General features: G+C 33.0%; 1 protein-coding gene across 5 annotated transcripts in view; it reads left to right on the forward strand.

Annotated features, from left to right (window-relative positions):
• The window catches only part of LOC130625801 (FYVE, RhoGEF and PH domain-containing protein 4-like), a 30,344-nt gene extending 17,472 nt beyond the window's left edge, over positions 1 to 12,872 (forward strand). For all 5 annotated transcript variants that reach the window (XM_057440915.1, XM_057440912.1, XM_057440914.1 and 2 more), the window contains exons 3-20: positions 2,001 to 3,011; positions 3,130 to 3,197; positions 3,362 to 3,392; positions 3,988 to 4,136; positions 4,712 to 4,766; positions 4,869 to 4,970; positions 5,157 to 5,244; positions 5,657 to 5,707; positions 6,176 to 6,234; positions 6,335 to 6,415; positions 6,508 to 6,582; positions 6,967 to 7,201; positions 7,402 to 7,571; positions 7,686 to 7,857; positions 9,512 to 9,612; positions 11,213 to 11,272; positions 11,471 to 11,577; positions 11,810 to 12,872. In XM_057440915.1, the coding sequence (XP_057296898.1) occupies positions 2,001 to 3,011; positions 3,130 to 3,197; positions 3,362 to 3,392; positions 3,988 to 4,136; positions 4,712 to 4,766; positions 4,869 to 4,970; positions 5,157 to 5,244; positions 5,657 to 5,707; positions 6,176 to 6,234; positions 6,335 to 6,415; positions 6,508 to 6,582; positions 6,967 to 7,201; positions 7,402 to 7,571; positions 7,686 to 7,857; positions 9,512 to 9,612; positions 11,213 to 11,272; positions 11,471 to 11,577; positions 11,810 to 11,879 (2,685 nt within the window). In that variant the 3' untranslated portion in view covers positions 11,880 to 12,872. The remainder of the gene's footprint in view (positions 1 to 2,000; positions 3,012 to 3,129; positions 3,198 to 3,361; positions 3,393 to 3,987; positions 4,137 to 4,711; positions 4,767 to 4,868; positions 4,971 to 5,156; positions 5,245 to 5,656; positions 5,708 to 6,175; positions 6,235 to 6,334; positions 6,416 to 6,507; positions 6,583 to 6,966; positions 7,202 to 7,401; positions 7,572 to 7,685; positions 7,858 to 9,511; positions 9,613 to 11,212; positions 11,273 to 11,470; positions 11,578 to 11,809) is intronic.
• Positions 12,873 to 12,977: the final 105 nt, after the last annotated feature.

Below are 12,977 nucleotides of genomic sequence, written 5' to 3' on the forward strand. Positions count from 1 at the left end.
GGACACTTTCTCACCCAATTATCCTCCTCCATTCTTTCCCAGCTACATCAACCTTTTTTACCTGGATAATATCTTTAATGCTAAAATTTCTTACTTTGCTTCTTAGCTCATCTAATTCTTTCTGTCTTTCAAACTGGTGTTACACACACTCCTAACCATTTTCATATCATTTCTTTTTAAACGGTCAAAATCTTCCTGCTTCACTGTAACCATGTACTCAATGCTTACAAGCCTGATAAAAAACTGAGTTGCTACAAACCCATCTCCTGACCACTTTCCAACGACAAAGTCATATCTGACTTCAATGCTACTAATCATAACTTTAGACGTTGATGCATTCACTCTCAACCCTTCTCTTCTAGACCTTTCCTCCACTTCTTAAACTTTTCAATTAATTTTAACTCTAAATGTAATGTAGGTTGTACACGGAAACAAGTCTTTCTTCATACACGCTCAAGACATAAAAAACAAAAATACAAGAAATTCATTCATGCTGTTGTACAGAAATTCTCTTAGCTAACAAGTCAGCTCATTTCATTTGATATTTCGACATCTATTAATTCTTCTTTTTGTATCTCTTGATCCTAATTCAAAGTATTGCTGAATGCAGTAAACAAAATGATAATTTCAGTCGAAGCCATTTTGTAACCATACTTTGTTCCAGGTTTTGTTTTTCGGCTACTTTACGCGGTAGAGTGGAGATAAACTTGACTCAATCCTCCGCTTGCTAACTCTTAATTCAACTTATAAATCTGCTATAAGAACCAAATCTTTTGGATACATTAACTCGCATGGATACCCTCTTCTGAACTCCATGGACAGCGCTTCTAATACTATAATATAAAGGACTAATTAGAAATCTGATGTACATTGTTGATTTAAATTAAATTCATCACTAAATGATTTTTTAATCCTGACATTGTACCATCCTTTCTAGCCCCTAAATAACTCAAAGCTTAAACTTTCCTTTACTTGATTAACCCACTTCATCTCTTTACAGTTACTACTTTAGACATCACCCTTGCTCTTAAACAATCAATTATAACACTTGACTGCCTGTTACTGGGGATAACAATATACTTCATAATTTAATTTGCAAGACTTGTTATAAGTCCAAGTCTTGTATTTCCAGATGCTTTTGCTATCTCTTTTTTTAAATTAAAGTTTTTTCTGTTTTGGACCTGAAACCTGAAACCTAAAACCCGTTTGTGTGAAAAAGCTTTGTCAAATGCACCAAGAGCTTCATAAAAAGCCAGTGCTTTTTTTTTCTCTAATTACATTGATGTCTATTCGTGTCTAGGGTAAATTTCATAGTTATTCAGGGGAATCTCATGATTTAACGCTTTATTTATGATTTCAAATTTATTGTTGTTTGATTTGTAAACAAATATTGAACCTTATGCACCCTCTTTGAAAGTATTTTTTTAAAAAGTTGTGGTTACATGGCTACTGTTATTATTTTTAAGCTTCATACAAAGTGTTAAGTATGAAACTGCTTTGTTCAATATTGATGTAAAATATAACTGTATGAACCCTGGAAAATGTAAACAAAGAAAGCAATAAAAATAATTTCTGAAATTTGATCGTTGTTTCTTTTGTCTGCTTGCTTTCTTTTTTTGTACATACTGCCTAAGGATTTTTTACAGCATAACAGAATTGTATTGGGGCTAATAGGAAGATGTTTTTCAAGAAGAAATTTATTTCGTATGTGAGTCGTAGCAGATCTGATGTATGTGGTTATTTACATATAATATTTGTCATTACTGTTGGTTAAGCATTCATTTCTTTTATGTTTCTTTAATGTTCAAGTAAACAAGAATAAACGCATTGTAGCTTTGAGTTTTTTATAAACATTCTGAGGTTGTGATGTGGCAGAATTAATTTATTTGGTGTGTGAACATTTTGTGAAGACCATTTTAAGACTCCAAAATCATTCTTTTAATTTTAAATTTTTTTTAGCTATTTAAATGCTTTCTTATCAGAGGTTTATTTTTTTATAGTCCTCGGATGATCTGTTAGGTGAGAACTATGAAATTGGAGACCCAACAGAAGAAACATTTACGCCGTATACAGCAGTTGGGTCGCACGAAGATATACATGAATTAAAAGATAAAGAAAAACAACAATCAGTACAGATTCTTCTATCAAATTTTGAACGTCGTTCGGCTTGTGATGTAGATTATAAAATAGACGATAAGATTAATAATGCTGAGGATAAGACAATGTTAAGTAGTAAGCCAGTACCGAAACCAAGACCAAAAAACACAAATGGAAGTCCAATACCTAAGCCACGTGTGCCATCAAAACCAAAACTAAAACCTAAACCTCTTGATTTAGTTGAGAATGAGAAGCATAAATTTAGTGTGTCACTCCCATCTGAAGTCCTCAAAAGCATTGAAAACAACTATGATAGACCAACATCAAAAGTTATGGTGGAAGAAAAAGTTCCTGTCTATGAAGTTCGATCACCATCCAAAAAGCAAGGATCAACCAAAGTGGATGTGGTTCCATACGCCATTGTTAAATTACAAATGGAGCCAAATCAAAAGGAAAGCCCACCCGTTCTACCACCAAAAGATGTTTCTTCACCAGTATCCCCAAAGTTTAGTCCTTTGCAGTCACCTACTTGTCATGAACAATATTTGGAGCCTATTGAAGCTCAATCTCCTGTAGTTAGTCCTGTATCAAAACAAGCACCAAAAAGTATGTCAGAAAAAGTTAAGACTAAAAGAAACAAATATAAATCGAAAACAGCAACAATATCGAATAGTTACACTGACGAAAAACCTTCACCATTTAGTGATGAAGCAAAAAGACGTCAGTCACTTCCAGATTACCTCCAAGACATTTCTTCTGTAGATAAAAACTTATCTCAAAAAAATCATTTGTATGAAACAGTGTCACCAGCAATGTCTGACGAAGAGGGATGGGATTCGGATGAATTTGATGATGCTTCAAGTGGCGAAGAGGAGTTTACTGTCGTGAAAGTGTCTCAAGCTATACCAAAAATGGTAAAAAGTGTTTCTGTTTCCATTCAATTGCAATTACAGAAGTTCTATTTTGACTGACTTAGAAATTATATTAGCCATGGCAGAATGAGCTTCTAAATCTTCTGTGTTTGTATTTTAGCCCCATTTGGAAGGCACTGAACGAAAAATCTATAACATAGTGACTGAAATCTTGACCACTGAAAGAGCGTAAGTGAAATTTATTATTTATTATAATTTATTCCAATAAAATCAAATCTCATGCAGTATGTTTCAATGAGCTTCATATTAACGCACGCATGGACAGTAAGTAAAGTCTTTCTTGAAACCCAAGATTTCATGATTTTCACCAGTCTCTTCTGATCTTTTTACAGGTATGTCAGAAGACTGTACCTGCTGGATAAGGTATAATATCAGACTTTATTGTCCTACCTATTGTAAGTTGTCGAAGTTAGTGTTTCAGTTGCATTTTTTCTGTGCCAAAATTTTTTTAATAAAATTTATGGATTGCTTAAAATTAATGTTTGCAACATTTTGATCAACGTGATATATTCGCCATACCCTAAATAATAATTAGTTGTTTTGTTGACACATATAACTCATTGTTTATGAAACACTTATATAATTGGTATTGTGCTTGCGAAACCTGAAATACTCAGTGCAATATTTTGAATTGAATATGGTCAAGTCTGGCTTGACAATACAATACAAAGGTGTTTTGAGGATGAGCATCAAATCTGAATGAAAATTTGTTAGAATTTAACCCAAAATTTTTACAGAAATTTGTGCCAAGGATTAAGATATGAAAATGTAAATCAATATAATAGCCTTACTTTATCTGTCTTTTCGAAATGACTGCCAATTGTTACTTAATGTTAATGATGCACTAATAGGGGTGTGTTGAATATGTATGACATGTGAAACTGGAACGAAACACGTGGATTTCTCCATGAGAATCTGACTAGTAGTAGTAACTGGTACCTGTTTTTTTCCTTTCAAGGTTTTTCATGAGCGGTTTGTACAAGAAGCCAAAGAAAACAACATGATACCTGAGAAAGTTGTAAATGAAATTTTCCCAAATTTATCTCCAATCTATAAATTTCATTCTACAATTCTACTACCAGAATTAGAAGCACGGATAATGGAGTGGTAAGTTTGTTGTGTATACTTTCATGTAACAGTTACTTTTCATGTCAAAGTATGGCTACCGATGCCTCAAGTATCCACAAAAAAAACGTTTGTGGTGCTAACTGTTGAATAATTATACCACTGGTCAAGAGGTAACGACTAATCGAAGATACTGATGGCACACATAGTAACTAATTTACTATTATTTAACGAGAATACAGTTGCTACTAGCCCTTTTAATATTTACCATTTACATACTCTTCTATCTTCTCATTTTTGTACTTTAAATTTCTCTTTTATGTGAAAAACTTAGTATTCCATCACTGTTTCATTTTATTGCAAAGATACGTGCAAAAAAAATTTGTTGGCATTCAATCATCTGCAATTTGATTTTTTTTTAAATTTGTTTTTGATGCTGGACTGTTAGATAATTTTGTTACGTTTTTTTTGATGGTGAAAACCTTTAGCGACCATATTTATTTTAAAAAGAAATGTTATCAACAATACAAAATTATATTGGGAATATTGAGTAAATTTAATTGGTACATGGTGTTTGTCTTGGTTCATCAAATTTGTATTTTAATTTCTTTTTGCAGGGCCAAAGTCGATAAGATTGGTGATATTTTCAAGACACTTGGGCATTGTCTCTTGGTAAAACAAACTGCATTTTTGATATGTATTTTTTTTTTCGTTAATTAGATGTCATTTTTCTGGATGTTATTTAAATTTTCCTTCGTTAATGTTTATTTACAGCTATACACAGAGTTTGTGAAGAATTTTGACAAAGCAACATCTACTTTAAATCATTGGATTAAAAAGTCACCAAAATTTGCAGCAGTAGTGGAAGAATTACAGGTAAACCAACATCATTTTAAGACTCTATTTACTAGTTATTTGAGTTACCTAAGTAATCCAACTGGTGAGCTGTTAACCTGTACATCTGGATTGAGACGCCAGGTCCCAGCTAGTACATTAAAAGAGGAAAAAACCCATAATATTGTGGACATGCGTAAATTGAGACAGTTACATGTTATTTTTTAGAAACGTCCTGAATGTGAGAACCTCTCCCTTCAACATCATATGTTGGAGCCCGTTCAGCGAGTGCCAAGATACAAACTACTTCTACAGGGTAAATCGTTTAGCTATCGTGTTCTTTTGAAACTTATAAGCAGTAAATCAAATGCACCTTGACTAATTGAGAATATGGTAAAATGGAATTATCCATGTACATTTCTCAATTAACTAGATAAAATTCACTTGATTTACCATCTACCATCTACCAGGTATGTAATGTGTTTATTCTGAAAGTCTTATTAAGGAAAGCTTGCTAGTTTCTACTGGTTATCGTCTTATAATAATTTCTAAGTAAAAGAATGTTAAAAAAATTGGTTTTGCAATAAAGGATTGGACCAGTTAACTAAATTCAAGAAAGTACTTGAATGAAAATTTTGGTGGCCAGGAGCAGAAAGAAATGCCTGGTTTAAATTGATTTATTTAAAAAAATGGTGGTAAAATTATTTGCTGTATTTTTTTTTGATTAGATTATCTGAAAAAATTGCCAGCTGATTCTCCAGATCGAAAAGAGTCTGAAGGTGAGTGCCATTTCTCACAATTCTACGGGCATTCTTCGATGTACCAAACGAGTTAAAAATATTTACATTAATTCTAAACAAGTTAAAAATTTACGCTTGCATCATTGTCGAGAATAAATAGCTATATTGCTGCCGGCATGCATTGTACGAATAAAGATGTATTATGAACTTTAGACTTATTACACTAAGTACGAATCAGCTGTGCTTTTTTGTTAGTCTGATTGTGTGCATAATCTAGGTAAAAGTGGAGAACTATATCTACGTGTGACTATCACAAACACATATGCCCTGGCAACAAACGAGTTCCTGAAATTTTGGAAATTTCTTTGTGAATTATCCCTATTGAATTTGATTACGAAATAACTTTTAATAACCTGATGAAACTGTTAATATGTGAGCGAAGAAATGAAGTTGAAGTTGAATTATTAATTGATCAGTTTTTATGTAATATTCTGCATGATTTTTTAGCCTCACTTGTCATCATATCAAAAGCAGCTATACATGCGAACAACTCCATGAAAGAAAATGTATGTTTTCCTGCATTTGATCCTTTCTTATGTGTACAGATTCTAACAAACCAATAATTTAATTGCATTGTAGTATAGAAGTTATTTCATTGTTTTTTAGGAAAAATTTAAAAAACTACTCGATATCGAAGATAGAATTCAAGATGGCTTACATAGCGAGAGTTTAGTCACAGCCAGCAGGGTAGGTCTAGCTGCGGTATTTTTAAAATGTTTTGCTGCTCCATTTTTTTGTTCTCAGAGAAAATTTTCTTACTGTGTCTCCATCTTTTTTAGGTCTTTTTGAAGGAAGGTGAACTTACCAAGCTTGCAGCCAGAAGTGGTAACAGAATGGCTCGAACTGTAATGTTGGTAGGTGTTCCGAGCAATTTCATGTAGCAATCTTGTTTACAGGTCCGCACTGGTAAAAATGTTGTCCTTCAGATACTGACTTTTAAGGATTTAATCATTCCACATAAATTATAATGTCATGTCATGACAAAAACTGTTGTAATCACTGATTTTGAACCTGTAAATGAGATCTGGACTTTCACTTTGCAAACTTTTATTTTGAATGGTGGATTTTATGTGTTCCTAGCCAAATATTTAATATATGGTGATGACCCCATAATTTAGAATATATGTAAAATTTCGTATGAAAGTGTAACATTTGATGTGATTTTTACCTTGAAATCCCTTTAGAAATTTTGCTTTGATTTTTCCTAAGGTTGATTTTTTTATTTAATTTTTTTACAGTTCAACGACTTTTTGTTATGTTGTTCACTGACGGCAACTGGAAAGCTTCGCGTCCGGCAAATCATGGATTTAGCTGGATTGAGTATCGACGAAGTAGACTCGACATTACCAGAGAATTCATTTCGTATTAAAAGTCGGCAGAGGATACTAGATTTAATAGCCCACAGTGAGGAGGAGAAGGAAGAGTGGGTGGCAGCGATAAGAGCTGCAGTCATCGATCTTCACGAGAGGAGAGGTGGGTTTATGGATATTCTATGGAATTTTATTCAGATTTTTCCCTACAATTTCTGAATAAGTGAGGACAAGAAATTAAAAGAATCCACATGCTGTGTTGAAGGGCGTGAAGAAGGGCTTCATTCGCATGTTTAAAAATGTTTGCTCGCTCATTCTAATTTTCCCACTTTTGGAGACAGTTATTCTTCATGACTTCTTTAGGCTCGACTATTGAACGTATGTTAGAAGAAGATCGCAAAAAAAATAGTACACAGTCAGTCGGACAGACTGCGCCTTTATGGGTGAAAGATGAAGATGTTACCATGTGTATGCTGTGCGCTTTAAAGTTTGGATTGGTGCATCGGAAGCATCACTGCAGAGGATGTGGAAGGGTGTGAATCTTTTTCTTTATTAGTATTTTTTCATTTCCCAAGAATTTCATAACTTTAAAGAGAATTTAGCCTTGACGTGACAATGGCGTTGTAACTTGTTTGTTTTTTGTGCAGGTGGTGTGTGATAAATGTTCAAATTATCGAGCTAGCTTGGCATACTCGGGTGATGAAGTCAAGCGCATTTGTTTTGCATGTTCACAAAAACTTGGCATAACTACTAAAGATTCAGTGGATAAGAAAGACGCAAGGAAGAGTGTCCGAGCTAGAGATCTGTCAGCTTCCGCAGGTAAGATTTCACACTGTCCCTAAAAATGCTTTAACTTTAAAGTTCTAAGTTGTTCATCCTGTCAAAATTTTAAGAAACATGTATAATTGTCTTAAAAAAAACAAGGCATTATGCAAAAGTAATTTCTAGACACTCTAGGATAGTGAGAATGTAAGTGTAAATGGACACCTACTCTAATTGTTACTGCACGTGCCACTGTAAAAATCTGAATGGGCACGTAGTTGTTAGTGGACACTTTACTGTATGTGAGAACCAGATGTGAAACTTTAGGAATCATTGGGAACTAAGTGTTTGTAAACACCCATCTGTTAGCATGGAGGTAGAAATAAAAAAGGGGATTAAACTCTTGGTTAATCCCCTTTTCATCCGTGATGCAATCAGTTGCAAACCTATTCATGTTGTATTTTTTAAATTTTAAAGCGTGTCAGTTTCGGTAAATTTCATTGATCGAGAAAACAATGGAATGGTAATAAGTTATAACATTACGTAATAATTGGAGGGTCAATAAATAGTTCATTTCAAAATGGCTGATATGTGTTTTGTGTGCGAGCTAAATCAAAGTAATGGAAATAGGTCAAACAAAGTTTTTTATATCTGTCGAATCTATTGATGAAATTACACCATTTAAAAAGTAACTATTAACTCTTCTACTTTTTTTCCATTTTTGACTCACTCTTGACTCATAGTTTTATCATGCTAAGTTGTAGTAAATCTTTGTCCATATTCTGCTTTGTACACAAGGTTAAAAAAATGGTTAAAAAGCGGATATTTTAAATAACGAGGATAATTAAAAGTTGCTATGACAACTCAGTGTTCGCCTGAGTGCTTGGTCTAAAAATCACGTTTTTTTACATATAAATAAATGGGGCGCTGAAGGATGTTGTAATGGTTTTTTGTTGCAATCCAGTGAAATGCACATCACGTATGGATATCAAAGGGATGCCAAAACAATAGCACTTTGAATAGAATTTCAATGTGCACTATTAATCTCCTCTTTTCTACATCCATGCTGTAAGTAGGGACTAGATGTAAATGGACAGTCAATCGTGAATGGACACTCACATTTAGGTGAGAACTGCCATTTTGGCCAAAATATGCTAGGGCGAAACTGCAATTTTTAAAATTTATGACCACTAGTATTTGCGTACTCAATTTCTACTTAACATGTAAACATTATTTTCTAACTTGTTAACGTTTATATCAACAACAGTTTGGACTTAAGCAAACTGTTGTTGATGTCAGCATGTCCCTTATTTAAAGTTTGTGGTCCTTGTGTTCCCTGACATGGATTATTTCAAAATTAATTCGAATAGAAGCTTTTTCAGCCGATCGGCTGTAGAGTATAAACAATTTTATGCTTGACCATGTTTTACAAATATCAAAAAATTGCCATTGTCCATCGAATTGAATAATTTGAACAAGATTGCACGTGTTAGAGAGTCAAATGCAAGGGATATCTGCAACTGGTAAGCCTGAATATAAAATCGTATTTAGAAATTTGTTTTTTACTTGCGGCTTTGCTTTTGTAATAGGGTTTTGAAACTAAATTGTAACGTTATTGAGGTCATTTCATGTATAGTCGGTCTAAACATTTCTCCCTCTAAGAGAGAGTTAACGATAGAAACTGTACTTTAAAACCACTTTTTTGATTTAGACATGTGTGGGGAAGTGTTTTGGAAACCTCCCGGCAAAGGTTGGAGCAAAGAGTGGGTCGTTTTAACAAACTTTGTTTTATATATTCAAAAGAAAAAGCAAGTGAGTTATTTTCTATGCACCTATATGGAATAGTACATTTCCTACATCTTGTTCTATTTGTTGTATTTTTATGTCGCTAACTGTCCCTCTAAAAGCCTGTTTATATTAGCTGGTTTGTCTCACTTATAAGGGGTAAAATTTATACGCATTTAACATGTGGCTTTGTTTGATTGGAAAATATTGTTACATTATGTGATGATTTTACACAAAGTTTGACAACAAAAGTTTGAACATACGGATGTTTTTAACAACAATCTCCTTATACTCATATTATGTTTGTCATTTTCGTATTTGTGTGTGGTTCAGCACATTTTTAGGTGAGAATACTAGTATTAATAATATAAAGAAGGCCAGTCGTTAGCCTGTGAAAGAATCCACGGGTTCACACATTTTGCGAGAATTGTCCTGTGCAACAAAGTGGATGAAACTATATCGCATTTGCCTTTTTGTGTGTCCGTGGCACGACTTTTTTTCTTGCGTAAAGACAGAATACGGGTATAATTAATATAGAAACTAGTTGTATATCCCGTTAAAAAATTTACTTTAAGCAAAAAGTATAAAACATTTGGTACGGAAAAATTGCAGTTAATCGTAAAATTCGCGTTCTTTCCATGAAAAGTTACTGTAGAATTTTAAAATTTACCAGTTAATAAAGCGTGATTCTTAAAGAAATAACAAAGACAAAAAAGGGAAAGTTAATTCACTCTGATTATTGCACAAAATTTAGTTCGTGACTATTTTTTTTAATTAAGTTTTCTATCATACCGAACATTTTTATAGATGATGTTTTGTAGCCTTTTTGTTGAGTGTAGACCAAAAAAACTGTTTTTTCTATGAATGAAAGACACGCCTCATTAGCGTATTAAAGGGGCTACGAACCGGTTAAAATACTCACATTATAATACTCACGCAACGAACAGCGCACTTTGCTCGCTGGTTCAATATTTTTTTTCGAAAAGTATATTACAAAGAAATATTTCAGCAAGACTCATTCTGGATGAAAGCATGACCAAGGCTGAAGAAGATAAAAATTCTAGATATATCTATATGCTCGAGTCTGTAAATTACATACATGCCGGAAAAATAGCCATTTTTGTTTTTTGCCGCCATCAGTTCGACTTTCGTGTAAGTCACTAAAGCCGAAAACCAACGGCCGTTCCGTAGCCCCTTTAATATAATAGACTAGTTGCCGGATAAGGTATCCGTGCCGGAGATGACTTCTGTTTTTTCCATCTGTTTCAAGTTATTTGGCCTAACTTTATACGTGCAATACGATGGTCTCACTAATTTAAAAAATGCATTTGCTTAAAATATGTCCACTTTGCCTGTTCAGATAGACACACTTACAGAGGTAACGTATTATTAAAAGAGACAAGTTTTATGACCCGCGGAAAAAATCCACAAATTTTGTAGACCTCGGCAATAACTCAATCGTTATGCAAACTAGGAGGATAGATCGCGCATAATTATTCGAAATTTGAAACACGACGCGCTCGTTGTTTTTATTAATCTTTTCAAAGACGTCAATAAATATGGCGCACCTTGGAAGCAGTCTTTTTCAATTAATTTTACTTTTGTATACTGTGTTTGTTCTTGATAGGATGTAAAAGCTCGTCTAACGTTACCAGTTCCTGGGTTTGAAGTTGCTCCTCCAAGCTCAGTAAGTGTCATTGTATTTACGTGTTTTCATTAGATTCGTAACTGCAACTATGGCATAATAGTTGGTCAAAAGTTTTCATTATGTTAAAAATCAGCCTTCAGAGTAATGAATGAAAAAACTAAATATTTGGTAAAAAAAAGTGTTACCTGCACAAAGAGTTCCAAAAATAACAAAAAAATAAAATTCTGTATGATTTAGGCAGATGAAATCGACACAGCTCATCCTCATTGCATCAAACTCCACAAAAAGAATAAAAAAGATTTTACTTATTTCATTTCTTCGGATAGTAAAGAAATCATCACACAGTGAGATTTTTTGTTTGTCTGTTTGTTTTCTTCGTTCATTATTTGTTGATTTTTGTTAAATCAACTTGCCTTAACTTCAAATTTTATTCATCTCAATTTTTTTCACAGTAAATTACTTGCGTTTTCTTTTAATATATCTACTATGCAGTCGTGTCTTTGCCTCGTTTGGTTGTGTTCGAACGTTTAAAAAATGTGTAAAAAGGAGACCAAGATATACTGCTCTCCTTTTCAGATGGGAAGAACATTTACAGCATGCAGTAAAAGCTCAAAAAGTTCCCATCACAGAGCACGAAGAAGAGTGACAAGAAGCAAAAGATTATTACAGCGGGAGTAATTTTTCCGTTATGGTGTCCAAACTATGTAAGCACAAAAACTTAAAGGTTTTTGTGAAGATGGACTTATACTTTCGGTTATAAAAATCACAATTACAGCGGTATGGTGCTCGTGAAGAACGCATCTATAGGAAGACAACTTGAGTGAATGAAAAACTTGTAAAGTCACAAAATACATTTATTTTAATTATATATCTAGTTTATAGATTCCTCTTACGGTTTGCTGAACTTGTAAATTTCACGCTTTTTATTATCTTTTCCCGCCTATCAACCCCCCTCCTCCCTTGTTACAACACTCCTCCTTTGTAGAAAAACAAGTGTTGTTTACACTGGAGGAATCAAACACTTTTTTATAGTCCTCCATCGGTAGAAAAAAAGCAATATTCTTTTTAGTTAGTTTTTTATAGTTTTAATTTCTTAGATATATATTATAAACTATAAATTGCATCTCAGTTGGCATTTAAACTCTAGTTTTTTTCTAAAAAATTTTTATGAAAGAAAATTTTGTTACTTTTTTAAATTCACAATTAAACAAATTTTTGTCCTTTGCTACAATTTTTTTAATAATAATTCAAACATATTTGTATGATATTTATAATTTTTGTGAAATTATTTTTTTACAATTTTTTTGAATATGTATGTTTTTTTTATGAAATTATTTTTTTAAAAAAATATGCACTGAATTTACACACAACAATCACTAAGAAAGCTGGAAAAAAGTTGTCTATGCTTCTTGTCATAATTAAACCGATTGTATATTAATACATTATATATTCAGAATTTATATTTACCTAACTATTTTTTGTTTTGTTGTAGTAATAAAAATGACAATTTCGTTTCTTGGTCCTAAATTAAGCTCGGGATATAGTAAAGGAGCATGGAAACGAGGTTGTGTTATATTTTATGTTAAATTGTTGTATATATCGAAAAGAAATCCTGTTCTCAAAAAAACCTGTACCGTTTTTCGCCTGTCAGTTTGTGCGGCTGCTGTTGTAAATGCTTGTCTGCGACTGCAACTTCATCCCTAGGTCTCGTATACGCCTATGGTCTACAGAACGCCGTATTCAA

The sequence above is a fragment of the Hydractinia symbiolongicarpus genome, chromosome 14, assembly GCF_029227915.1.
Source record: "Hydractinia symbiolongicarpus strain clone_291-10 chromosome 14, HSymV2.1, whole genome shotgun sequence".
In the NCBI taxonomy this organism is placed as follows: Eukaryota; Metazoa; Cnidaria; class Hydrozoa; order Anthoathecata; family Hydractiniidae; genus Hydractinia; species Hydractinia symbiolongicarpus.